We start from the raw sequence: 22,653 nt of genomic DNA, 5'->3' as shown, positions 1-22,653 counted from the left end.
TTATACCAAAGCAGGTGTTTCTGCATGGGGGGATGCAGCGTTGTCTTTACTGCAGGAGGAACGTTTCTTTCTTTTATACCACGGAAGGACATGCCAGTTAGTTACTGAACAGATTTAGTAGAGTTTATTTGGACACCCCCAGACAGCCTAAAGGGTCCTACCATCTCTCTCCTCATTATTCCAGCCTACAGCATCACTCCACCACCACCTTGCTGACATGGCAGCTTTGCTGGGACATGGTGTCCAACAGTCTAACACAGCATTCATCAGTGTATGAAACAGTTTGAAAACGAGTCTTCATGTGCTTCTGAGTCCACTGCAAACATTCCTCTTTGTGGTCATTAGTTAAGGGAGGCTGAAATTCAGCTTTATGCTCACCTGCAGCCTCTGGCGTATCCTGATGGGAAGGTTCACCTGCAGCTTCAGACACCTGCTGCTGCTCTCTGAATACGATGCATTCACCTGAACCAACCTGTTTTCACACTGAATCACTAATTTATTAACAGTACAATGATCTGAGAAGTTTTTATTAAATGTCTAATGTTTTCAGTCTTTTCACAAGTTGTTGGAGTATTTCAGCCTTTTCATTTACAGAACGATCTTTTTTTTTCTCTCCTGACTGCATGGAAACTGGGACAGTCTTAATAATGTAGAACATCCTCCTTCCGTAGTTTCCTTTCAATGAAGCTCACCTGGAAACTAAAGATCAAACCTGTCTGAGATTGTTAGCAGTGATGTGAACATCAACACAACACAAGCTAAATCTAACACAGAAGTAAAACCCAAATATTTCATCAACTGAAATCCTACAAGCAGAATAATGTGTGAACTGTGTTGCTGCTAAATCATTTCAGATTGTAATAGTCCTGCTGAGTAAATCCAGACATATTTATCTCCACCCTTAATATCAGTCTGTCACTCGAGATGGAACAGCAAAGGCAGCTGAACCACAAAGAGAAATAATTTGATCTGGTTCACACCCAAAGTAATTCTTCACAGCTTCAAGTCAAGATTTTTTTATTCTTCAAAAAAAAAGAAAAGAAAGCAACATCATGTAGTGAGTAAACAATGGAGAGCCCAAAACGAGCATTTTTTCATGTAAAGATATTAAAAAAAACTGGCTTAGCACAAACACAGAATAAAAAATAATAAAAACGTCAGAAAATGAAACTACAGTGCAGAATGAGCGTGGATTTGAATTCACAGATCAGCAGTTCAGCTCTGTCCCTCTCGCTCCTAATGTTCCCCGTTTTCTACCAAAGTGTGCAACATCATGACATCAGCTGTCAAGTTTGAGAAGTAATTCTTCATGAAAATGTAAAAATGAGCTATTGTGACCAGTTCTGATTGTCCTTGTTGCTTAATATTTGGTATCCTGAGGTGACAATGCATAGCTAAGGACTCTCCTCTTCCTTCTTTCCTTCAAATAAGACAGAAAGTTTCTGTGTGGTCTCCTGCAGTGCTTCTTGAAGGGCAGAAATGGCCTCATCATGGCCTTCGAGCTTCGCTGCTTTCCTCTCCAATCCATCTACCATGGTTTTCAGGCCCTCCAGCTGCTCAGGCTTCGTTCTGCTACTGCTGTCCTCCAAAGCAGCGAGCCTCTTCTCCAAATCCTCCATCTGCTGAAGGCTGGAGTCTTTTGAATCTTCTCCTTTCTGTGCTTCATTGGACTGCAGCTCCTCCACACTGCTTTTTACTGCCTCCAGCTCCTGCTTCAGATCTGTTTTGGCTCGCTCCACTGCATCTCCCTGTGCAGTTAGACTGCTCTCATGTGCATCATATTTGGCAAACAATGTTTCAACTTTGGTGGTGATGTCTGACAATGATGCAGACAGCAAATCTCCGCTCTCCTCTGAGGATTTCACTCTGGATTCAAGCTCCTCTGATTTTTTCTGAGCCTGAGCAGCCTCTGCATCCACCTTCTCCTCCAGGCTGCGAACAGCTTCAGTTACCTGCATCATGCTGCTCTGCAGTGTCGCAGTTTGGTCCTTCAGAGCCTGAACTCCAGCCTCTGATGCAGACAGTGTCTGCTTCAGACTTCCAGTGGTGTCTTGCACCACTGACCTAACCGTTTCAACCTCCTGAGACAGAGAGGCTACTTCTTGGTTGCGAGTTTGCAGCTCCTCCCTCACTGTGCCTATCTGCTGTCTGAGGGAATCAACTGTTGCATCAGCTGCCTCTTTGGCTGTTTTGATTTCAGCTACGACGTTGACAATGGCGGACAGTTCCTGTTTGATGAGCGCAGGGTCTTCAGCGTCGCCTAGACGGGCTTTGAGATCAGCCAGCTGGCTCTGCGCTTCACCCTGAGCTCCGGTGAACTCGGCCACGCTGGCTGCGATGGACTGACTCACCTCAGCCAAGCGCTCCTCCACAGTTTTCTCCAGAGAGGAGAAATCCCTCTCTCGAGCCTCCTTCACCTCCTTGATGCCCTCTGAGAGGTCCCTGAGTAGATCATTCTGGAGCTTCTGGAGAGTCTCCTCCACTCTCCTGGTCTCCACCTCGCCCCTCTTTACCCTGCTGACAGCTGCCTCCAGCTCCACCCGTGTGATCCCCAATGATGACTCCAGACCGTCCAAATTGCTCCTCAGAGAGTCCACCTGCACAACACATGGGTACAATCTGCAATAAATACCTTATCATGATCGCTATCAGTAAACTGATCTGATCCTGCATCAGTTTAGACTTACAATGCTGATACAGTTCAGACACCTCAGTTTATTTTTCATCAGCGTTTGCACACAATGACCCACAGTGACATTAAGTGTTTCATTTTGCAGGATTAAAACATTCAGTTCACATGCTGAACTCTTGTACATCTTTAGCCCTACGACTACGACTTGAACTAAAACTGGACTATCAGGAAGAATTTGGTAAATGTCTTGGAGCTTAAACGATCATTCTCAAGAAGTCTTGAGACTGTGCATACAGGAGAATCATTCCAAGTATGAGGAAATGGTAATGAAATCATAGGACAACATGAATATTACAGAGTTTATCTTGCATAACATTACATAAAATAATAATAATAATAATAATGTATTTAAAAAACAAATTAAGATCTCTATTTTTTATTACTTCAGAAGCCAAGCCAACTTAATATATAAAGCACTTAAAAAAAACTGCAACAACCACTGACCAAAGTGCTAAACATAGGAATAAAATGCCTTAGTAATAAGTCAAATGTATAAAATATTTTTTATATATAATATAACAGAAAGGAGTTTATAAAAATGTATTTTAAAGTGTGTTATTTTATTTAATCCCAACATAATATTAAAGGTAGTTGAGACTGGAGCAGAATGGAAAAGTAGAGTAAACGTTTGAATGGTGACAGGTCAGTCATGGGTTTAAAAACAGCTTCCCGAGAGGAGTTTACTTCTGTCTGGAAAAACTGCAGGATTCCCTGCAGGAACAGGGATTTCCCTCATCACTGCATCCAAAAATGTGACTTCAACTTTTACCATCCAGCAAAAAAACAAACAAACAAAAAAACAAAAAGGAAATCTATAAAACAGGAGGTGATGCAACACAGTCACAACTTGTTTGACTTGAATGATGGCATCTATTTTAAAACTAATTCTCAACAAATTAACATATTCTGATCTTTTCTCTTTGCAGGGTTTATGATTAGAATGTTTTTGCAACCTTTTTAGACATGGCTGTATAACTGCTTCTAGTCCCATCACATGTTCCTTACTAAGTAGAAGGGGGCATTCTCTTTGCTACCTGAGACTGAAGTGACTGACATTCTCAGCTCATCCATATGTGCAGCCATAATCAGCCAAGGATTGTTCTCATACCAAAGAAACCCAAAGAAAAAAAGGCTTGTAAGTTATTCCCTTCTGGAATTCATCACACCCTTCACTGAAGTTTACCTTCTAACTTGATGCATGCATGAATTTTAAAAACCAACAAATGTGCAGTATTTGACAAATTTATGTAAAAGTTTGGAAACATTCAATCTGGATTTCAACCATTTTTTTAGTCAGAAGTTTTCCACCAACCTGTTGAAGCAAACTTTCCATTTTGCTGCCCAGCTCTGCGTTTTGTCGAGCGCTCTGCTCTTGCTTTGCATTAGTCTGGCGGATCTCCTCCACTACTTGCTGTAAATAAAACGCAGCGAACCCTGCAGCGCCTATTAAAGCAACATAGAACACGGTGGTGATGAGGAGCCCGAGGCAGCTACCTGAGCGCGGACCCTGAGGCGCGGGGCCACTCACCCCGTTAGTGCTGCTACTCTTTTGGCTTCTCTTAGACGCATCTTCTTGGCTGGGCGCAGCGGTCTTCTCGCTGTTCTTCTGTCGGTTTTTGGCAGCCATTGTCACTTGCAGTGTGAGAGAGTGCTGCTGGTTCTGTAGTCGTGGATGGAGAAGTTTCCAGTTCAGCCCCGTTGAGTGGACCAGCAGCGTATCAGTGAGCGCGTCGTGTCTTTCCACGGGGCTCTTTTACGCTGAGGTATGCGGATGGGGGTTGTCCCATGTCGGTGTTGGGCTCTGCATGGGTCTTTTTAAATGACATAACCCAACATGAAACAATGAATGGCTTGTGCTGCACTTACAGTTAAAATGTAGGCAGTTTTTAATCCGTGAATCAGAATATCACAGATTTGATCATGTTGTCACATCACCAAAGATAAGAGTGAACCATCCTATGATCATTTAATCCTTTCTAGAATATCAGTTTTCTGTTAAATCTTGTCATTTCCAGGTTAAAAACATTTTTTTTTAAACAATAATCCCATCTGAAGATGAAATATATAAATGGATCAGTGGTACACATCTACCCAGCCAGCAGTGTTTAAATGGTTGCCTGTGTGTTACTGACATAAAATCGCCTGTAACACTTGTGTTATTACTCTACATGAGTTTAAACTAGATGTTCTGTGCTGATGTAAACTTTCTTCAGGCTGTTCAGCTCAGGGAGGGGCTCCTTCCTCCCTCCTGCTTGCTCCTCCTCTCATACGTGGCAGCTAGTCTCGGCTCTGCAGGCTGACACATCACATAATTACACATCTTCACACAGAGAGACGCATAGGATAACTTACAAAGACTAGTCCTCGATGTAAATGAACCAGTTTTTCTTGTTAAAACTTCAACGTATCAATTAAAGAAAGTATAAAATAGCAAAATGTCTCTTCCCTTTCTTTGCACGTTGGTTTTAATTAGCCTTATTTCCCAGTTGCTTATGTAAATTGGCCTAAAAATAGAGTTTTTGTTGGTCTAGTGTTCTTTTTCACAGAACTGCTCAAATCTTTGATCATCTTATAAGAAATATTTCTTCTTGCTGGCTTTTAGTCCCAGTTGGATGGGATATACTTGCTTTCATTTTACAGGCAAAGTTTATTTAACATTTTTCATTCTCGTTTAGTTTATTTGTATTATTTATTGTGATAATTCAGTTAACATCTGTGATTAATTTTTTTTATTGTATTTATACTTGTATAAGTTGTTCAACGCTTTAATCAGCTGAAGTTGATTTAAATGTACTTTAATAGTAAAATTTGACTTGATTTATACTGGTCTTCATATTTTGTATTCATGGTCGTGAGGATGTAGTATTAGAGGACATTTTTTGTGGGTTTTAATTCCTATGTTGCCTTTAAGGTTACTTCAGAAACATGATCCTTCATTCAAGCTTCCTTTCGTTTCCTCTACATTCTGAAACGAATGAGTTTATTCCCTATTTGAACGCTAGATGGCAGTAAAGGAGCGCTTTAATGTTTATTGCAGAAACTATATGAGCCTGTCCGATTATTATTTATGGAAAGAAATAGTAATTTTTATTCCATTTTAATCTCTGTTTTTTGTAATTTTACTCTAACTTTTCCAATATTTTCTTTCAAGCTGTCTTTTTTCCCCACTTTGCAGTCATTTGGGGTCTTTGGACTCCTCTTGTGGCTGTTTTGTGTATTTAGATGTACCTTACCCCTGACTCCATGGCTCCCTGGTAGGCATATTCTTGTAAGATGCATCTATTCCTACTTAGGGTTCCAGCTGACACTGGGTAATAAGAAAAGTAAACTCAGGGCAGATATGGTCTCTCAAAGACTAAATCTGAAGTCTTAAACTATAAATTCTTGATACAGTTATAGACTAAAGATAACGAATAGACTAAATTATTGCCATGATCGCATCAGAGAATAGGTGCACGTTACAGACTTTTATGTTGGGATTTTCCTCACAGGCCCTGAACGCAGCATTAAGACTCCGCCCAAACGCCGTGACAACAGACGCCGTTCCTCCGACGCGCTGTCCAGGTGTACGGTGAATGATATTGCGGAGATCTGCACCGATTTGGAGCCCCATCAGTTTGTGTGACGTGATGGCTAAAGTGGCATGCTTTGTCTCCGAGTCTGGCTGTCACTGGGACGTCTGAAATGCCGTCATCCACCGCCCTCATCTCTCCGAGAATAAAGCGGGAACACCGCTATGATGAAGACTGACACGGGGCTAAGAATTTGAGCTGTTTGTTTATAGCTCGAGTGGGAAAAATTGCGGTCAGGCTAGCCAGAGACCTCACACCCGGCGGCTCGGATATCGGATTAGCTTGGCCATGGCTGGGCTCATCAAGAAGCAGATCCTGAAGCATCTCTCCAGGTTAGTGTCGAGGGGAGGTTACAAGGCAGGCACGACAGAAGGTCTCAGCTGTCAGATGTTAGCCGGCTTTAACCAAATTATTACTTTATTTTTAAGAGCAAATTTAGCTGGACATAAACGGAGACGTGTTGTTGCTAAACGAGTTAACCCACATACACGTTGTCTAACAGACTGTCAGCTGCGTTTTGACTTGATGTAGCTCTCATTAAACTGCTAACGTGTTAGCATCAGGGTTAGCCGGTGAAGAGCTAATCCCCGACACTCGCTAAGGCAGGTTGAACCAGTCGAGTGGTCGAGTCAGATTGTGTAGCCAACCATTCCCCAGCCAATGATTGCTAGTAAGAAAATACTGACTACAACACATACCCTACTACTTAAAGATGCTAAAATACTCAAAATGAAGAATATACTTATGTCAGGTCACAGGCAGGGTCGGTGGCAAGGGCATGTTTGTGCGGGTCTGTCTGCGCTTTCCACCTCTATGTTTAAAGGTAGATCAATAAACTGGGATGTGATAGTCTGATATAACTGAATATTTTATTTACAAAGGGATTAAATGAGAGCAAAAGGGGCATGTTGCAAGTAGACAAGAATTGTGAAAACAAAGACATGCAGATGGACTACAATGGGACAAAAACAGGCAAAATGCAAAACCAAACCTTGAATACATGCACAAAAAGACAGAATTAAGAGCCTTTTAAAACAATCAAACTAACTCTTGAAATGCCCCACAAGATGCAAACTAAAAGTTTAACTATCAAAACAGCATGCAAAGAAACAAAATATTGCAAAATGAGGAAAATATAGCCCAAAATGACCCAAAAGAATGTGATATAAAATTAATAAAAACACAAAACAATCAATATTTTATAGGAAAATAAAAATGAACTAATGAAGGATAATTTATTATTGTTTTATAGCATTAGAACTAATGTCAAGTGCTCTGTTATGTACCAAAAGATCAACTGTGTTATTCATTCAGGGTGTTTTTTGCTGACTCTGTCAATAAGTGTTTAAGGCTCCAGTTAGTCATTTATTTCTTTCATGTCACACTGTTGTAGGCAGCGTTTAGCTCTAAGCAGCTTTGCATGCATTATTTATTCTTTTCCACTGTCCCTTGAGGGACTCCTGATGCTTTCTTGTTTCTCTTGAAACATACGTGAGAGAGAATTTCAAAAAGTCTTTTAAAAGTTGAGTTGATTCATGTCAGTGTGGCAGGTTTGTATCTTTAACTTGGATGTGGATGGAGATTAAAAGCTGTGTTGAAAATGACTTTTGTGTTGCAGGTCACAGATGAGTAAGAGTTTTAAAAATGATATCAGCATGCTGTCTGACGGGTTTGTGCTTTCGGAGGGGAAAAAATGCACAAAGGCGGTTGTGGTTGGTGAGAACCGTCAGATAAATATCTGCTCTTCAGGGATGGCTTGTCCTTCACAGGTTAATATAATGCCACAGCTGAAACTTGCCTTATCTGCAGCACACATCTGTGTGTGATCCCCTTCGGTGTCCTGGTGCTGAGTTGTGTGTGTCGACGATGGACATGACCGTGCTTTGCCTTTAGTGGTGTTAGCATCACCACTGACATGTAATGACTGGAAGAGGAGTGATGTCTTCTGGCTTTTTGGGCTTGTCATCTGATCCTTGTGACATTCTGATTGGTCTGGGTGGAAGCTGACCTGCCAGACAGCCGGCCAATCCCACGGAGTCCTGTGTAATGATGTCATGGTAATAGTGCTGATGTCAGAATGGCAAAGCAGCATTACCTCATTTACTCCACAGTGTGAATATGGTTTCAGTAGGGTGATTGGTATGCATGCTCGGGTGAGTCTGCTCAGTAGCAGCATCGCTCTGCTTCATCATCAGCATCAGCCAGGAATAGTTTGTGCTTCTAGGGCTTATTTATACACGTTGTAGGTGTGCTTACACATATACAGCTTCTGTTATGGGTGCCAACACATCAGCTCAGCTGCTATGCTTCGACGTTACAGAGAACACGTCTTTGTGATATTTCCTGAGATCTACAGCACATCCTTACACTTCACTGACCTTGAAGACTACAATGAGTCTTCCTCCTGTGGCCAACGCTGATCCACTGAGGCGTGCATGACATGTTAAACTAGTCAAGAGGGCATTTTTTGTGTAATAAGAGCTGTTAGAGGCATCAGTTTCAGAGCGTTCAGTGTAAGACATAAATGTTGCCTTACTATGGAAGGGGATCGATTAAAGGGCTCTCTGGGGGTGAGTTGACACAAAGTGTGTGTTTGTCTGTGTTACATACGGACAGGTTTAGGTATTGACTGGACTCTGGCTCAGAGCCAGACAGAGAAAGATCCTGTTATACCAGAGGTGGGCAGAGTAGCCGAAAACTTTACTAAGTAAGAGAAAATAGATTTTCTTGGTGTGATTACTGCCAAATAAGTATCATGATTTTATGATTTATCATGGTTGTATTGCGTTGATTAATTTACAGTATAACTGTGTAAAATCACATGAACACTCCTTATAGATCTATAAGTTTTATTTATTTCTGTCTTTTGATGCCAACATAACAAAATAATAACAAAGTAAAGAAGTTTAATTCCTACTAAATTCCTTCTGTAAGAAATAAATTCTATTTAAATAAATAAATCCTAGATATTAGCTCTGGATTTCTCTCAGAGAAAACAGATGGAAAAGACTGCAGGACCTCTACCTGGACTTGGTAGAGTCAGCTTTGACTTCCAGCTGAACTTTGGCAGAATAGCTGCTGTTTGACACATAAATAATACTGGAACAGTGGAAATAAAGAAAAGAGACGGCATATCTGGAATTAATGCAGTTTCTTCTTCAAAGGCATTGAGCTCATGCAGAGCTGGTTATGTTTAAACAGTAAAACTGTACATCAGGAAAGAGGGAATTCAGTGTTTCCTGCAGGTGGTGAAACGTGTTGGATGTTTTTCCTCTTTTCTCTGCAACTTTTATGTCCTGCTTTACGAGCTGGTGAGCCGTCCTCCATGATGACACCTTGGTCTTTTTTTAAAATCTATAACCAGAAAAACTGACATGAATGACTTAAATTGTTTGTTTGGAGGATATAAGTAACGTCCGCTGCCACACAGTCCCTCGGAGGCACGCCTCTTCTGCATCTCGTACAGAAAGCAGCACATCGAGTCAAGTGTTGTTCCGTATAGCAGAGTAGCAAATTTACTCAATAAAAGTAAAAAGTATGGTGCAGTAACACAGTTCTTTAAAGTACTTTTAAAAAAGCTATATAGGTAAATATATAAATATGTCCGGATGGAAAGAAGGCTTAATTCAGCTAAACATGGCGGATCATGGAAGGAGAAAGTCTTGCTGTCACTGGGAGGTCAAAGGTCGGGCTCAGCTACAGAGCATTAACAAGGAGTTGTAAAGAGCTTAAATACATCTCTTCTGTGTACTTTCCCTCCTTTTCTTCCTCATATTGATGCATTCTTCCATATTTGTTTCCATCCCTTTTTTGTTTGTTTCAAAAATGATGATTATTATGTTGATGAGTTTTAATAATTTATTTAAAACAAAAGAAGCTATATTATGTTTAGAGATTTCTGCTTCAAAAATGGTTAAAAGCACAACCAAGGTGAATTATGTTTTCTTTTTTCTTCTCGTAGAGCCGGTTCCCCCCTTCAGGGGATTAGCCTTGTAGTCTGGCTGGTATGTGGGAACCTGTAACATCCTGATATGAAGACATCTCACACTCGCATAAGCCAGATGGTTCATAGATGAGATGATTCCACAGGAAATGAATCACCTGCATTAGCTGAGATTGAGCTCAGGGAATTAAATCTAATGTAACAAGTTTGTTATCCATCATTGCTGGTTTAGAGCCCTTTGCATGGTGGGAAATGTGTCCGTTGCTGCTGCTCTTTGTCATAATGACTCTGTGTCTTTACGTTGTGCATTAGCTGCATGACGATGCACCACAGTAATAAAGTCCACCCTTCCCAGTGTCACCGCTCACTGCTGGTGTGAAGGCTGCTATTGCATGAGTCATGACTGAGTGCCATGCTGTGTGTGTGTAATCAGTGTGGCGCTGTGAAGTGCTCGGATACCAAATGTTTTGTGTGTAGGTTGTGTTTATGTTTGCGTTGCGACATTTGGCCTGAGCCCCTCCAGACTTTGGCATCATCTGCTGCTGTAACCTGGGGTCTTAGGTTGCTCGCCCCTCCAGGCGAACCTTTTGGCTACCTCCACTGGGTCATAAATATTCTACAGCTCTGTTTTGCTGACCACCAAAACAAACTCACTTCACTCTGACAGGTTGCTGTTGTGTTGCTGTGTGTTTGTGAAGGTGGTTTTGAAGGAGTTTGTGAATATAGAAAGTACTTCAGGTAAGCCTCCTGGCTGTGGCTCTTTTTTTTATTTGGCTTTTATTTAACAGCTTTAGGGGAGAAGAGGGTGTGTGACATCCAACAAAAGTCCAATGGGGAGTTGAACTTTCTTTGTTGACTTTGGGGATGGGAGCGCTTGGAAATTTTTTTTTTTTATAAATTTTCACTTTTTAAGGTTGACATGTGAACGTCATACCCACAATAAATGACCTAACGACATTTAACCTTGCATTTGGATCAGAAAAATAAGTAAATATTAGCAATTTTTAGCTTCAGAAATACTAAGTTATTTTGACACTGAAGACTCTTTCCTTCTTTTTCTTTTAATTTAGATAGAAAGCAACAGCACAGCAATAACCGTACAACCAAAACAGAAAACCATTGGCTACATTTTTTGTTTTTGGCCCCACAAATACCAGTTTTTTTGTGAAGTATTTAGACTTTGAAGACACTTTGCTCGTTTGTCAAAAGAAGCTAAAATATTTTCATAAAAGTAGTAACCAGAAAAATGTGTTTTTCCATGTATAATGGATTAATTTTCTGTCAGTCAAGACGTTAGCTTGCTGTAACAAAACGCTAACAACCCACTTATAGTTGAATAAAACAACAAGTGGTTATAAACACTGAAGGTATTGTTCCATGTTTACCATCTTTAATCACACTCTCATTATCACAGGCTAATAAGACTGGAAGATGTTATATTTGTGAGAACAGGGTAAAGAAGGTAGATAACACCAGCTGGTAATTAAGAAAACGTGGGTTACTGCATGCTATTTATAGGGGGGGTAGTTTTAGGGCTTCCATTGATTTCCCAAGACACCCACAGCGTAGGCAGACGGCCTCCAAGCACTGCAGTACAGCTGCTCTCCGACAACCCTACATCTTACAAACGGCAGTAAAACGTGTTTGATGACTCTGCTTTATATAGTAGAGGACAGAAACTTTTCTCTAAGAAAGTAGCTTGATCATTAAAATGTGGTCAGACATTGATTTTACATCTACCAGAAAAACTGGACTTTTATCCTTACCTTGACCTGCTGTGACACACTTGTTGGACTGTTTTTTTATTTATTGAGGACCTCAGCTTCGGTAGAGGAATCATGGCCTCAGTGAATAAATGTATGAAAGCGTTGCTACTGACATTAGGGGAGCATTTCATGACACATTTTTCAGTCATGTCATTCATGTTTTGTCATTGAACCGAGTCTGTGTGAGATTTTCAAATGACTATTTGTCAGAAAAATGTGGCAGCATCCCAATTTTTATTTTAATTTTCCATGAAATCCTCCTTCCTGTGTAACAGGAATACACTGAGGATGTCAGACTGCTTTTTTATTATCGACTCTTTCTTTTTACCTCTTTATGTTGTCTCAGTTTTTGTTGCTAAAGTAATTTTTTGTTCTGAGTCACTGCGGCCCTTTTCCCTCCGGCTCATCTTTTTCTGGCATCAAAATCATAAGGCTGGAAGTCAGATGCATCATCAGGGAGGTGTTTTCCATTGACCAAATCCGCAGACATTAGCACACAGCATGGCGACCCAGAGTCTGGATTCAGTGTGTGGCTTGGAGAAAAGTTGCAAGATCAGCTCACAGGTTGAGTTTGTCTTAAAGTTTCTGTGTAAATTTGCCAGACTCCATGTTTATAGCTAGCATTAACATGCTTGTTGGGTGATCTGGTGAAATATAGAGCTACAGTCAGACCATGTCTATGTGCATCTTGATGGATTGAGCTCTTCTTCTCTTATTATTCTATCTGCAAATAAAAAAGTAGCTTAAATAATTTCTTTTTGCAAAGACCAAGGAATAGTCATGCACAGGTCCAGCTGACCACACCTGCTGTATATCTGTTAATATAGGTCTTACTACCCAACCTGCTCATCATAAAGTGACGTGTTTTTTATCTTTTTATATTGCTGTATTTACAAGAAATGGTCAGTACCTGCTGATGCAGGCATGGATTGCTATCTCTTTAGGTAGTGTTTGTGGACCAGGAGACATTTATATTCTCTGTGCTAGTAAACAAAGTGGCCATGTCCACTGCAGATTCTGTCCTTAGCAGTTATCAGGACGTGAACACAGCCAAAGGTAGCTGCAGAAAGGATGAGCAACAATGGAATGGTGTGGTTCCTCAGTGCATGAATATCTGGTTAAAGGAATAGTTTGACCTAAAATTTGCTCATTTGTTGGCCGTTTGATAAAAGTGTCATAACTTATGGAAGTGTATCTTGAGCTCTAAGCTGCTCAGATGAGCGTGACGTAGTGAAACGAGGGAAAAGGATAACCTGGTTTGGTTACGATATGTGATAATAACGGAATGATGAGGTAAACTTGCCTCTAAAAATGTCCTGACTATTGTTTTGTCTTTCTATTGTTGAACTGTTACACTATAAATATCAACTTTAGGTGCTTTAAGAACTGATAAGAAACTGGATCCAGATGACCTCTGTTTTGACCTGAATGGTTTAGGACCTGTATGTTGGTCCTACACTGTTACAGTAATCAAGCTGACTAAAGATGGAAGCTGGACCAGTTTTTCCAGGTCCTGCTGTGGCCGACTTTGTGGTTCCCTTAATGTGTTTTTCAAAGTTTAAGTCTGAGTCCATCACTACGCCCAGATTTCTGGCCTGGTTGGTGGTTTAAAGTTTAAACCCTTTAAAACTGTCTAACTTATAAAGAGAGGAATTTTGACTGGCATTTGACTATTGAATGATTAATATTTCATATGAGAGGCAGGCAAACCCCCGCTCACTCTGTAGTCTGCACTAATCTCTTTTTGGACCTGGATTTGCTCCGGTGAGCTCGACCCTGTTGACTGGAATCATAGCTGAAGTCTAGTGAGGAGAGAAGAAAGGAAAATATCAGTGTGTGAACTTAATACCCTCTACTTCACACAAAGAACTACCTGCGTAATTTAGAGTATTTTGCTTTGATAGCTCTATTAATACAGCTGTTAAACATTATTTTTCTGATATTCTGTATTGATTTATTTTTTGAGCTGGATGAAGAAAAGAGGAAGCAAGATTTAAACCACAAGAGGCCGAGAAGCCAGATAAGGAAGCGAGAAGGCGAGCCAGACTAGCTGGCTAGCTGGTTGATACCTGATCAGGAGCAGGGATGAATATTTCACTGGTCACAAGGCTGAGACGCTCCAGCACCAACATCCTCAGTGACAAACAAAATATGTCTCGATCAGTGTCTGTATGCTCATGTGACAACGTGCAAATCTTATGACTTGTGTTTAGTGTGTAAGACCGTGTTTAGCCATGTTTTGCTGTGTTTAGACTTTGCGTGTAGACCTCTGCTGCTGAATAATTTACAGGGATGTCGAGCTGAAGAAGGTTGTGTTGTGCAGAAAGAAGCGAGAATTTAATTTAAAATGTGGCCTGTGGAATCACAAAGCTGCTCTTTCAGGAGAAAACGGCTTTCATGCTGCAGCTACACACTCTGTGCATCTTCTTACGTCTCTTTTAGAGCTTTTTAGAGCCAAAGAGTTCGACTACGAGGAACAAAAACCTTTTGTCCCTGCTACCACTATCCGGTTAGAGTTGCTCCATAACCATACATCACTAGCTTACAATAGCTTGCAGTGCTATAAGTCGTCTTTATGGCTCTATTTCCACATTTGTGTCCTTTTGAGGATTTTTCTGTTTGACTATTCATAACTATTGACAAGTTTAGGATCATTTTTCCCCCGTGTACATACGTCCGTTCGTTCATTTATTGCTATCCCAGCATCATTTCAGGCAGAAATGAAGGAAATGAATCTTTCTGATTTAAGCCTCCCTGTGATACCTGAGTGTTGTTCCTTATTTTGGTTATTGCTAAGTTACATGCTAATTCTGGACATGACGAGCAGAAACAAGTGAAGGAGGAGTGTGAGGAGAAGAAAAAGGAGACAAGTATTACAACATAACTGTAGCTACTGGTGATTAAACCCACCCCCACCCTCACCTACCCTGTTTACGGATCTTTGTGGGGTGTGTGTTTGTGTTAGCAATTAAAATTGAGGCCAGTAGCCGTACAGTTCTGGGAGTGATGCCACCAAGCAGTCTGGGATTACTTTAAAGAAAATTATTCAGATTTAATTAATCAGAAAGATATAGATTACTGATCAAGAAATGATTCAAACCAGTAATCATTACGATTGCATTATTTTGGACTTTTACCGTTCAGATGTGGCCTCATTATTAAATCCATTAAGTCTGAGATAATTCTCACTGATGTGTAGCGACTTACGATGAGACATTAACTGGTGTAAAACAAGAACATATCTGTTAATATTCTGTTTAAACTGTTCTAGTCAGTACATATTGAATGAACTTGTGCTTTATTGGTCCCAGAAGGGAAATTATAACTAAATTAAAACGTATAAATCAAGTTACAGAAGGAAAATATTGCATAATCACAATTATAAAATGGTTTCTGTGTACCTAAATAAATCCTAAAAGTTACAGGATTGAAGATGCAGTTGTGTTTTTTTATCTAGCACTGATGATCCCCAGTTCTGATTTTCTCCCATTAGCTCACATACTTTCTTTCCTTACAGAAATCTTGTCAGTTAAGAGGCGAGTAAAATACTGAAGCTACAATCCCTGTATTAATCTCTCAGCCTTGATAATTATTCACAGATTGATCTGTGTGTGTGTGTGTGATAAAAGTGAGCTTTGATCCAGCCCTGTTTGCGGATACGTTCTGTTTGTGTGTGAGAGATTAGCTAGGTAACAAGCTTAAGTTACTATTTGCATGTTGGAGAGTGCGCCAAGCTTCGGGCAGCTCGCTGAGATTTATTGTTTTCCTCAGACTTTACCTTTTGAATAGAATTATTTACCCTTTATTGCTCTCTGACAGTCGGCTTTGTACACTTCTTCCTTTGAAAACATGAAGTTCAAATAGCAGACAGACGTTATTGGACAATATTGATACAGATTTTGGACAAATATTTGGATTATGTAGCATGTTAAGTCTGAACTTAACCCTTTGGGAAGAGAGTCCATCAGACGTGATGTGCAGAGATTCAAGAATCAATAAACCATTTAATAATAAACCACTCTGCTAATTATTAACTATTAGTCCACCTGTGAATCAGAGAATTATTTAGTTATTTATTTTTTAAAGTCTGTTGAAGCCAAAAAGCAAAACGACTGACAGATTCATTTAAAAGATGCTGAAGTTATGAATATAAATCAGAGGCAGAGTACCTCATCCTCTGATGTATATCCTCTGAGACAAATCTGAGATAAATAAATATATGTAAAATGTAATCAGTATTTCACTTTGAAGCTGGGATTTGTTCAGCATATTGCGGTAGATACATTAAATGTTAAAGTGCTTCGTGGTTAGAATCTCACAGTTGTGCATCTCGGGCTGCGGTAGAGGCAGCTTTAGCTTGAAGGTAATTGCCTCGTTGAGTAAAAAGCATGTATAACTCTTCGGGTTTTCTCCAGGCTTTTTAAAAACTGTTTAATTCTGAAGGCATGGCGGCTTTCATCTTGCTGTGACGGGGCACCATGATCATTTACATGTAGCAGAAACCCCGACTCTAAAATAATGATCTTTGTAATCAGCTGTGGCTTCATCAGAGTTTTGCTATTACGCCATTCTGTATATAAATGTATTTGAAAAGCTGATGTATGTGTTGTAACCAACATCCCATACCCCAGCAGTATACCTGTTCCTATAAATATCTTCAGCTTCAAATCTTTACACTGTTCCTTTTTGTTTCGTAGGTTCGCTAAGAACCTGTCACCGGACAAGATCAACCTGAGCACGCTGAAGGGGGAGGGCCAGCTCACCAACCTGGAGCTGGATGAGGAGGTTCTCCAGAGTCTGCTGGACCTGCCCACCTGGCTGGCCATCAACCGGGTGTTCTGTAACAAGGCTGCCATCAGGGTGAGGGAGAATGTCCTCAGGCAAATAGTAAAACTCTCACACTGATATCACACTTGTGTCTTTACAGAGTGTATTCTTGATCCATATGATATAATGTCATGTGACATAATGAATGAAAACATGTCTGTTTGCCTTTTAGGCTTTCAAAACTAAAATGCACATGCTAGAAGTTAGAAGGGTCTCACCGTCTGGAAAATACAGAGATCTGGAGCATCAAATGATAGTTGTCTGTTACAGGTTTTAACTCCTGGCAAGGAGGTCCAACAAAGTAAACACCCTGCATTATTATTATTACTATTATTATTATTTACATGAACAAAGAGAATAATGTCATCTGACCCAGTTTAAAGAGCTCAGTGTGAGAACAGCTCAAGGAATCCCATCGTCCAAAGTACCAAACAACAAATCACACATTTAGATGCGTTGGTCAGCTGAATTAAAAGCTGGAAGTAATTTTTCATGCAGCTTTTTTAAACATGTAAAGGAAGATGAGTAGACCTGATGTTGCAAACATGTTCCTGTTTTTTGAGGGGGAGGGGGTGTTCTTTCCTTTTTCATCACATTAAATGCAGGAACACTAAACACACCTTTCTCGTTTTTCTGTAAAAATGAAGGTTTACTTGCTGGAATTAACATCCTGGAGAAGTGATTCTATTACACATACATATTAGATATTATGGGGAGAAAAGCAGAGTTTTTGTGCTGTTATTTCAGGTCTCAAGTAGAGGAAACCCAGTAAACGGCATATTTATCCTGTGTTTTATATACAGATCAAACTCGGTGCATAAATGTGCCAGCTGTCCACCATGTTGGCTTTTTCTGTTGCCTCCGTGTCATGTTCTGATGTGGTCACCAGCCACGTATAATGTCTGTAAGCAGACTCACTGTGACACACCCTGGAAACAGTGAATGGATCTTTATAATTTGCTTTTCAACTGCACTTGTATTCAGAGCAAGGTCCATTTTCCTCCTCTTTTCTTCTTCTCTGCCCCTGTTTTGGCTCCCAACTCCTCAACATTCTTGGTAAACGTCGTGCCTGTGTCAGCTCCCCTTTAGAGGTCATTTGGTTAATGAATAACAACAAACAGTGTGTTTTGCGTTTCGATGATGATTGTCTTTGTCCTAATTATCCTTCAGGCTTGAACAAAGCGACCTCTTGTGCATGCCGTGTCTCTGACGCTGTGTGGAGTCGTAACGCTGTGTTGCAGCTGTGAAAGTCACATCATTTACACTGATGTAGTGAAACCTTTTGTACTGCCTGCATTCAGCTCGCTGCGTTTTTTAGTTTTCACTGCGAAACTGGTAGAAAACAAGACAAAAACACAGATCTTTATCTCACTTCCTCACTGGTTAGATCCTCATTGCTTCTTTGTATCTTCCTGTCATAGATGCATTAAGCCCAAAACTGTCTCCTCTTTCATTCGAAATACTGTAAATATTAGTTGTTCAGGTTAACATCAGTACTACTGTACATGCATTAATAGAATTGCTGTAATTGTAGGCTGTGATGGGCTATGAGTTTGTTTCCCCTCATTTTGGTGCCAGAAGTGAGGCAAATAAAATTTGTTTAATTCAATTAAAGCTGCAAATCTTGAAAATTTCTTGATTTATAATGTCTGACGGAACAAGCCGCTCTGTGGAAGAAAATACGTCAGTTGAACACAAGTATTTAATCTCTTTTACTATAAAATTTGACACAGACTTGAATCGTGAGGATTAATGGGAGCTCTGCAGCTAAACGAAAGAGCTGCCTGTCAGTCTAGACACATTGATTTTTTTCCCTCTTTGCCCCCACTGCTTTATGTTTTTACTCCCACTTCATTTCTCTTAAAAGACTTTGCGTCCCCTTTAAAGATCAGAAAACTTTAAGACTAAAAAGCTGCGTCGCTCTGCTCTTTTCACTCACAGATACCATGGACGAAGCTCAAGACTCATCCAATATCTTTGGTAAGTTCACCTTTTTTTTTTCCTTTGATAAACAGAAACAAATAATATTAATAAACATTTAGTCTTCATCAGTTCGTTTTTATAAGCAGGTAAAACGATTTTTTACAAGCTTGACTTGAAAATTGCAAATTCATCTTCACTTCATCTTCCTGTTTTAATTTTATCATCTCTTAGGTTACATGTTAGAGGGAAATGGTCTGTACTTATATAGCGCCTTTACATGTACGTCACATCACCCATTCACACACATTCACACTCTGATGGAGGAAGCTGCCATGCAAGGCGCTCAACCACGTTTTTAGTAGCCATGGAAATGTGTCTTTTCCAGTTGAGGACATGACGTTATGGTTACATGCGACTGCATTGTAAGCGCTGTCCATGAATCTGTGGTGACTGTTTTTGACTGTTTTTAACTGACCGTATCATCAGACTGATGGTTTTTTTCCTCAAAGGAACTTTAAACTCAGACTCAACAAATTCAATAAAACTTCAAAAACTTTCAACAAAACTGCTGTCTTTAGCCATCTTAGTTAAGATGACCTCTATTTGCTCTTCATTTCGAACTTGTGACAAAGCCAGTTATTGAATGCTGACTTGTGGATGGAGCTTCTGTTGGATGCTTCCCTTTCGAATGGCTGGATAGTCATAGTAGATTTATGATATGCAAGCTTTACATGGCAGAAGTTGCTCTGGACCTCGTTTTTTTTTCTATTTTCAGGACTTTTTGCTGTCATGTTTCTTAATTTGTACTGCATTAGCATTTAATCACACAGTGTTGCACGGGTTGTATGAGAGCTTAGCAATAGTAAAGCTTCTTTTACTGTTTTTTTCTGGCAGTTTGCAAAAAGCTTGGTCAATTGACTTGGTGGTAGAAACACATTCTTACCTGGAGCTGATTAAAACAACAGTTTGTTGCATAACCAGTTCAATTTCTTACAATTAAATTACTATTTTAACATTTTAAACTCATTACCTATCCCTAATCTGTAGCTGTTTATCGTCAGTGATAACCAAGGCTCATTCAGCAAATAAACTAAAGAGAATATTATCAGAAAAAAACAAAGAGAGAAAGTGGTGGAGCTAGAGTTGAGATGAGTCAACATTGGACTGACTTTTACTGGATGGAGAGAGCTCAGAGAAGAGACATGATGCAAAAAGAATGCCAAATTAGCCTTTGTTGGGAGGGGCAAATTTAAAAATCTGCCAAAGTTTAGTAGTGGGGCTTTAAGAAGTGCCCCCCAACCCCCCCCCCCCCCCCCACTTCTACTGAAAGCTAGCTGGTGGAGAAGGTTGGAGAGGATCCTTTAGTACTTCTAGGATCCTCTTGCTCAAATTAAGCTTCCTAAAGTGGCTGTTAAGCAGATTGTGATGCTCTTGGAGTTATAATATGTTCAACTGCTTTCCCTGAACTCACTTCACCTCATCCAGCCTTTCATAAGATTTCTGCTGGCTTTCAGTGGCTGCCATTTTCTTCGTTACAGCTCTGACATGTCTGCTCAAACATGCTTTGTATTACTGCCACGGCTGCCAGTTTTCTCCCTCACGGCTGCCACCTCGGTGAGCGGGGCGCAGGTGTCGGGTTAACAGGCTGCCACCGTGGCTGGTCCAGGTCCCCAGACAGTCGATTGTTTTGCAGCACACAAGCTGCTGGAAACCATCACATCTGCTCCATCTCTTACAGTCAATTACAGAAAACCTGAATGCCATGTGTGGTCCTGAGTTCTCATATAGACTTTCAGGAGCAACACAGTAAACAACACAATAAATATCCAAACACTACCTGCCAAAAAGCCTGGCTCTAAAGACTCTAAAGAGCATTGTGTAAGATAGTACTACAGCAGTGTTTTGTTTAAGAGTATTAGTCACCGTACTTTAGAGTGTCACACCTCCAACAATAGCACAGCTTTTAAACTATTATGCAATAATATACAAATAAACGGAGCTTGGAGATGCTCCTGTCTAAAGGTGATATGCACACCTATGAAGCAATTATTGTGTTAAGACCTTTATTATATGAGAATTTTAAAAGCTGTGTTTGTTTCATGGAGGTCTGTGTTGTTAGTTTACCAATTGTTTGTACCTTAAAGCAGAACTTGGTAAATTGAATAATTTACTGCAGGTTACTATTCCCTGTCGGTGATACATGGGATGGACTCACCCTGGTGCTTCTCTGCAGTTTGCAAGAATGAGTCACTGCCATTCCTTAAAGTTAACACAGTTACCAACAGGTTCATACAAGCATAAAGGCCTCTTCTACACAGAGGCGAAGCACAACAGAGAGGGACTGGCCTGCAAGTTATTCAAAATTTCCAATTTTGGCCTCTAATTAAATTCTGCTTAAACACCATGTAAGCAGCTGTTTTCATCTTGAATCCATGTTTTGCTGCTTATCGGGAGTAGTGGCAAATGGTTAACTTTTGCTTTTATTTTGATCAAGCTGTTCCACTTTATTGCTTCTACTGAAGTTTGCTGACTGGCACTTGAGTATTTCTAGAATGATTTAGAAAAATGAAAACAACTGTGCAACCCTTTTTATGGAGATCATTTGTAAAAGTAAATGAAAAAGATTTCTAAGTCTCATAAACTAGTTTTTTATTCATAATACAGAAAATATTTCAAATATGGAAAGTTAGAAGTTTGAGCTTTTCATGAAAAATGTTAGGCCTCTTGAATTTTATGGCAACATGTCTTTAGAAAGTTAGGGAATGAGAAATGAAATGTTGTGAAAGTAGGTAGTAACACAGGTCAGTAACATGATTGGGTGTAAAAGAGCACCTTAGAGAGGCAGAGTCTCTCTAAAGTAAAGCTGGGCAGAGCTTTAGCAGTCTGCAAAAATACTTCATATTGTAATTATTGAGCAATTCCAAAGTGATGTTCTTCACCATGAAAGATTTAGAATATTCTTCCATCAACCTTACATGATATCATCAAAACATTCAAAGGATCTGGAGACTTCTCTGTGCAGAGGGTATGACCAAAAATCAATATTGCCTTGATCTTTGTGCCTTCAGGCAGCACCCAGATAAAAACAAGTATGATTCTGTCATTTAGACCACTGCATGGGCTCAGGATGACTTCCAGAGATCCTGTCTGTGAACACAGTTCATTGTGAGATTAAAGCTCGTTCATGCTACGAAGCAATACGTGAACATCATCCAGCAACACTGCTGCCTTCTCTGAACCAAAGCTCATTTAAAATACCCCAGGCAAAGTGGAAAACTGTTCTTTGGTTAGCAAATAAAAGCGTAAAATTCTTTGTTTTGACTGACACGATTAAAGCGGAGACAGACATCAGTTCAGAAGCCTGCGTGTCTGACGGTATGGGGTTGCGTTTGTGTTGTGGAAGTGGCAACTTGCACATCCTTAAAAGCTCCATCAGTGTGAAAAGGTGTTACAGGCTTTAGAGCAACATATGTTCATATCCTGATGCAGTCCCTTTTGGGGGAAGGCCTTTCATATTTCAAAAAGACGATGCTTACCCACTTACCACATGGCTTCTCAGTAAAAGAGTCTGGGTGCTGAACTGGTCTGCCTGCAGTCCAGACCAGTAGTAGTCACCAGTAAAATACATTTGGCACAAAGCAAAATGCAAAAATGACAAAAGTGATCCAAGACTGTTGAGCAACCAGAATCCTATAGCAGACAAGAAGGAGACAACATCCCTCTCCCAAAGAGCCAGCAGCTGGTCGTCTCAGTTTCCAAATGTTTACAGGCCGACCTTAAAAGAAAAGGGGATGCTACATGGTTGTAAACATGGCCCTGTCACAGCTTTCCTTCAGACCTATTATACCTTCAAATTCAACAATATTAATAAGATGTGAAAGACAGAATTTAGTCATTTCCAAACCACTTTTTTTCTGGTTTTATTTACAT

The 22,653-nt window shown here is 40.1% G+C and overlaps 2 protein-coding genes across 6 annotated transcripts in view; one reads left to right on the top strand and one right to left on the bottom strand.

Moving 5' to 3' along the window:
• Nucleotides 1–571: 571 nt before the first annotated feature.
• ckap4 (cytoskeleton associated protein 4) lies at nucleotides 572–4,778 on the bottom strand. The gene is made up of 2 exons (XM_041978185.1): nucleotides 4,005–4,778; nucleotides 572–2,597 (listed from the first exon to the last, which is right to left on the bottom strand). The coding sequence occupies exons 1-2, from the start codon at nucleotides 4,317–4,319 to the stop codon at nucleotides 1,395–1,397; spliced, it is 1,518 nt and encodes a 505-aa protein (XP_041834119.1). The 5' UTR covers nucleotides 4,320–4,778; the 3' UTR covers nucleotides 572–1,394.
• Nucleotides 4,779–6,230: 1,452 nt separating this feature from the next.
• uhrf1bp1l (UHRF1 binding protein 1-like) overlaps nucleotides 6,231–22,653 on the top strand; it is a 36,051-nt gene continuing 19,628 nt past the window's right edge. Inside the window, exons 1-3 of one of the 5 annotated variants that reach the window (XM_041977018.1) lie at nucleotides 6,231–6,596; nucleotides 16,671–16,833; nucleotides 18,742–18,780. In XM_041977018.1, coding sequence (XP_041832952.1) covers nucleotides 6,553–6,596; nucleotides 16,671–16,833; nucleotides 18,742–18,780 — 246 coding nt within the window. In that variant the 5' untranslated portion in view covers nucleotides 6,231–6,552. Of the gene's footprint in view, nucleotides 6,597–16,167; nucleotides 16,350–16,621; nucleotides 16,834–18,741; nucleotides 18,781–22,653 lie in introns of those variants that run through there. The other 4 variants (XM_041977015.1, XM_041977016.1, XM_041977017.1 and 1 more) reach the window with 4 other exon arrangements.

The sequence above is a fragment of the Melanotaenia boesemani genome, chromosome 23, assembly GCF_017639745.1.
Source record: "Melanotaenia boesemani isolate fMelBoe1 chromosome 23, fMelBoe1.pri, whole genome shotgun sequence".
Classification (NCBI taxonomy): Eukaryota; Metazoa; Chordata; class Actinopteri; order Atheriniformes; family Melanotaeniidae; genus Melanotaenia; species Melanotaenia boesemani.
The sequence above is the reverse complement of the archived record's forward strand: the minus strand, read 5'-3'. Positions and strand labels throughout refer to the sequence as shown.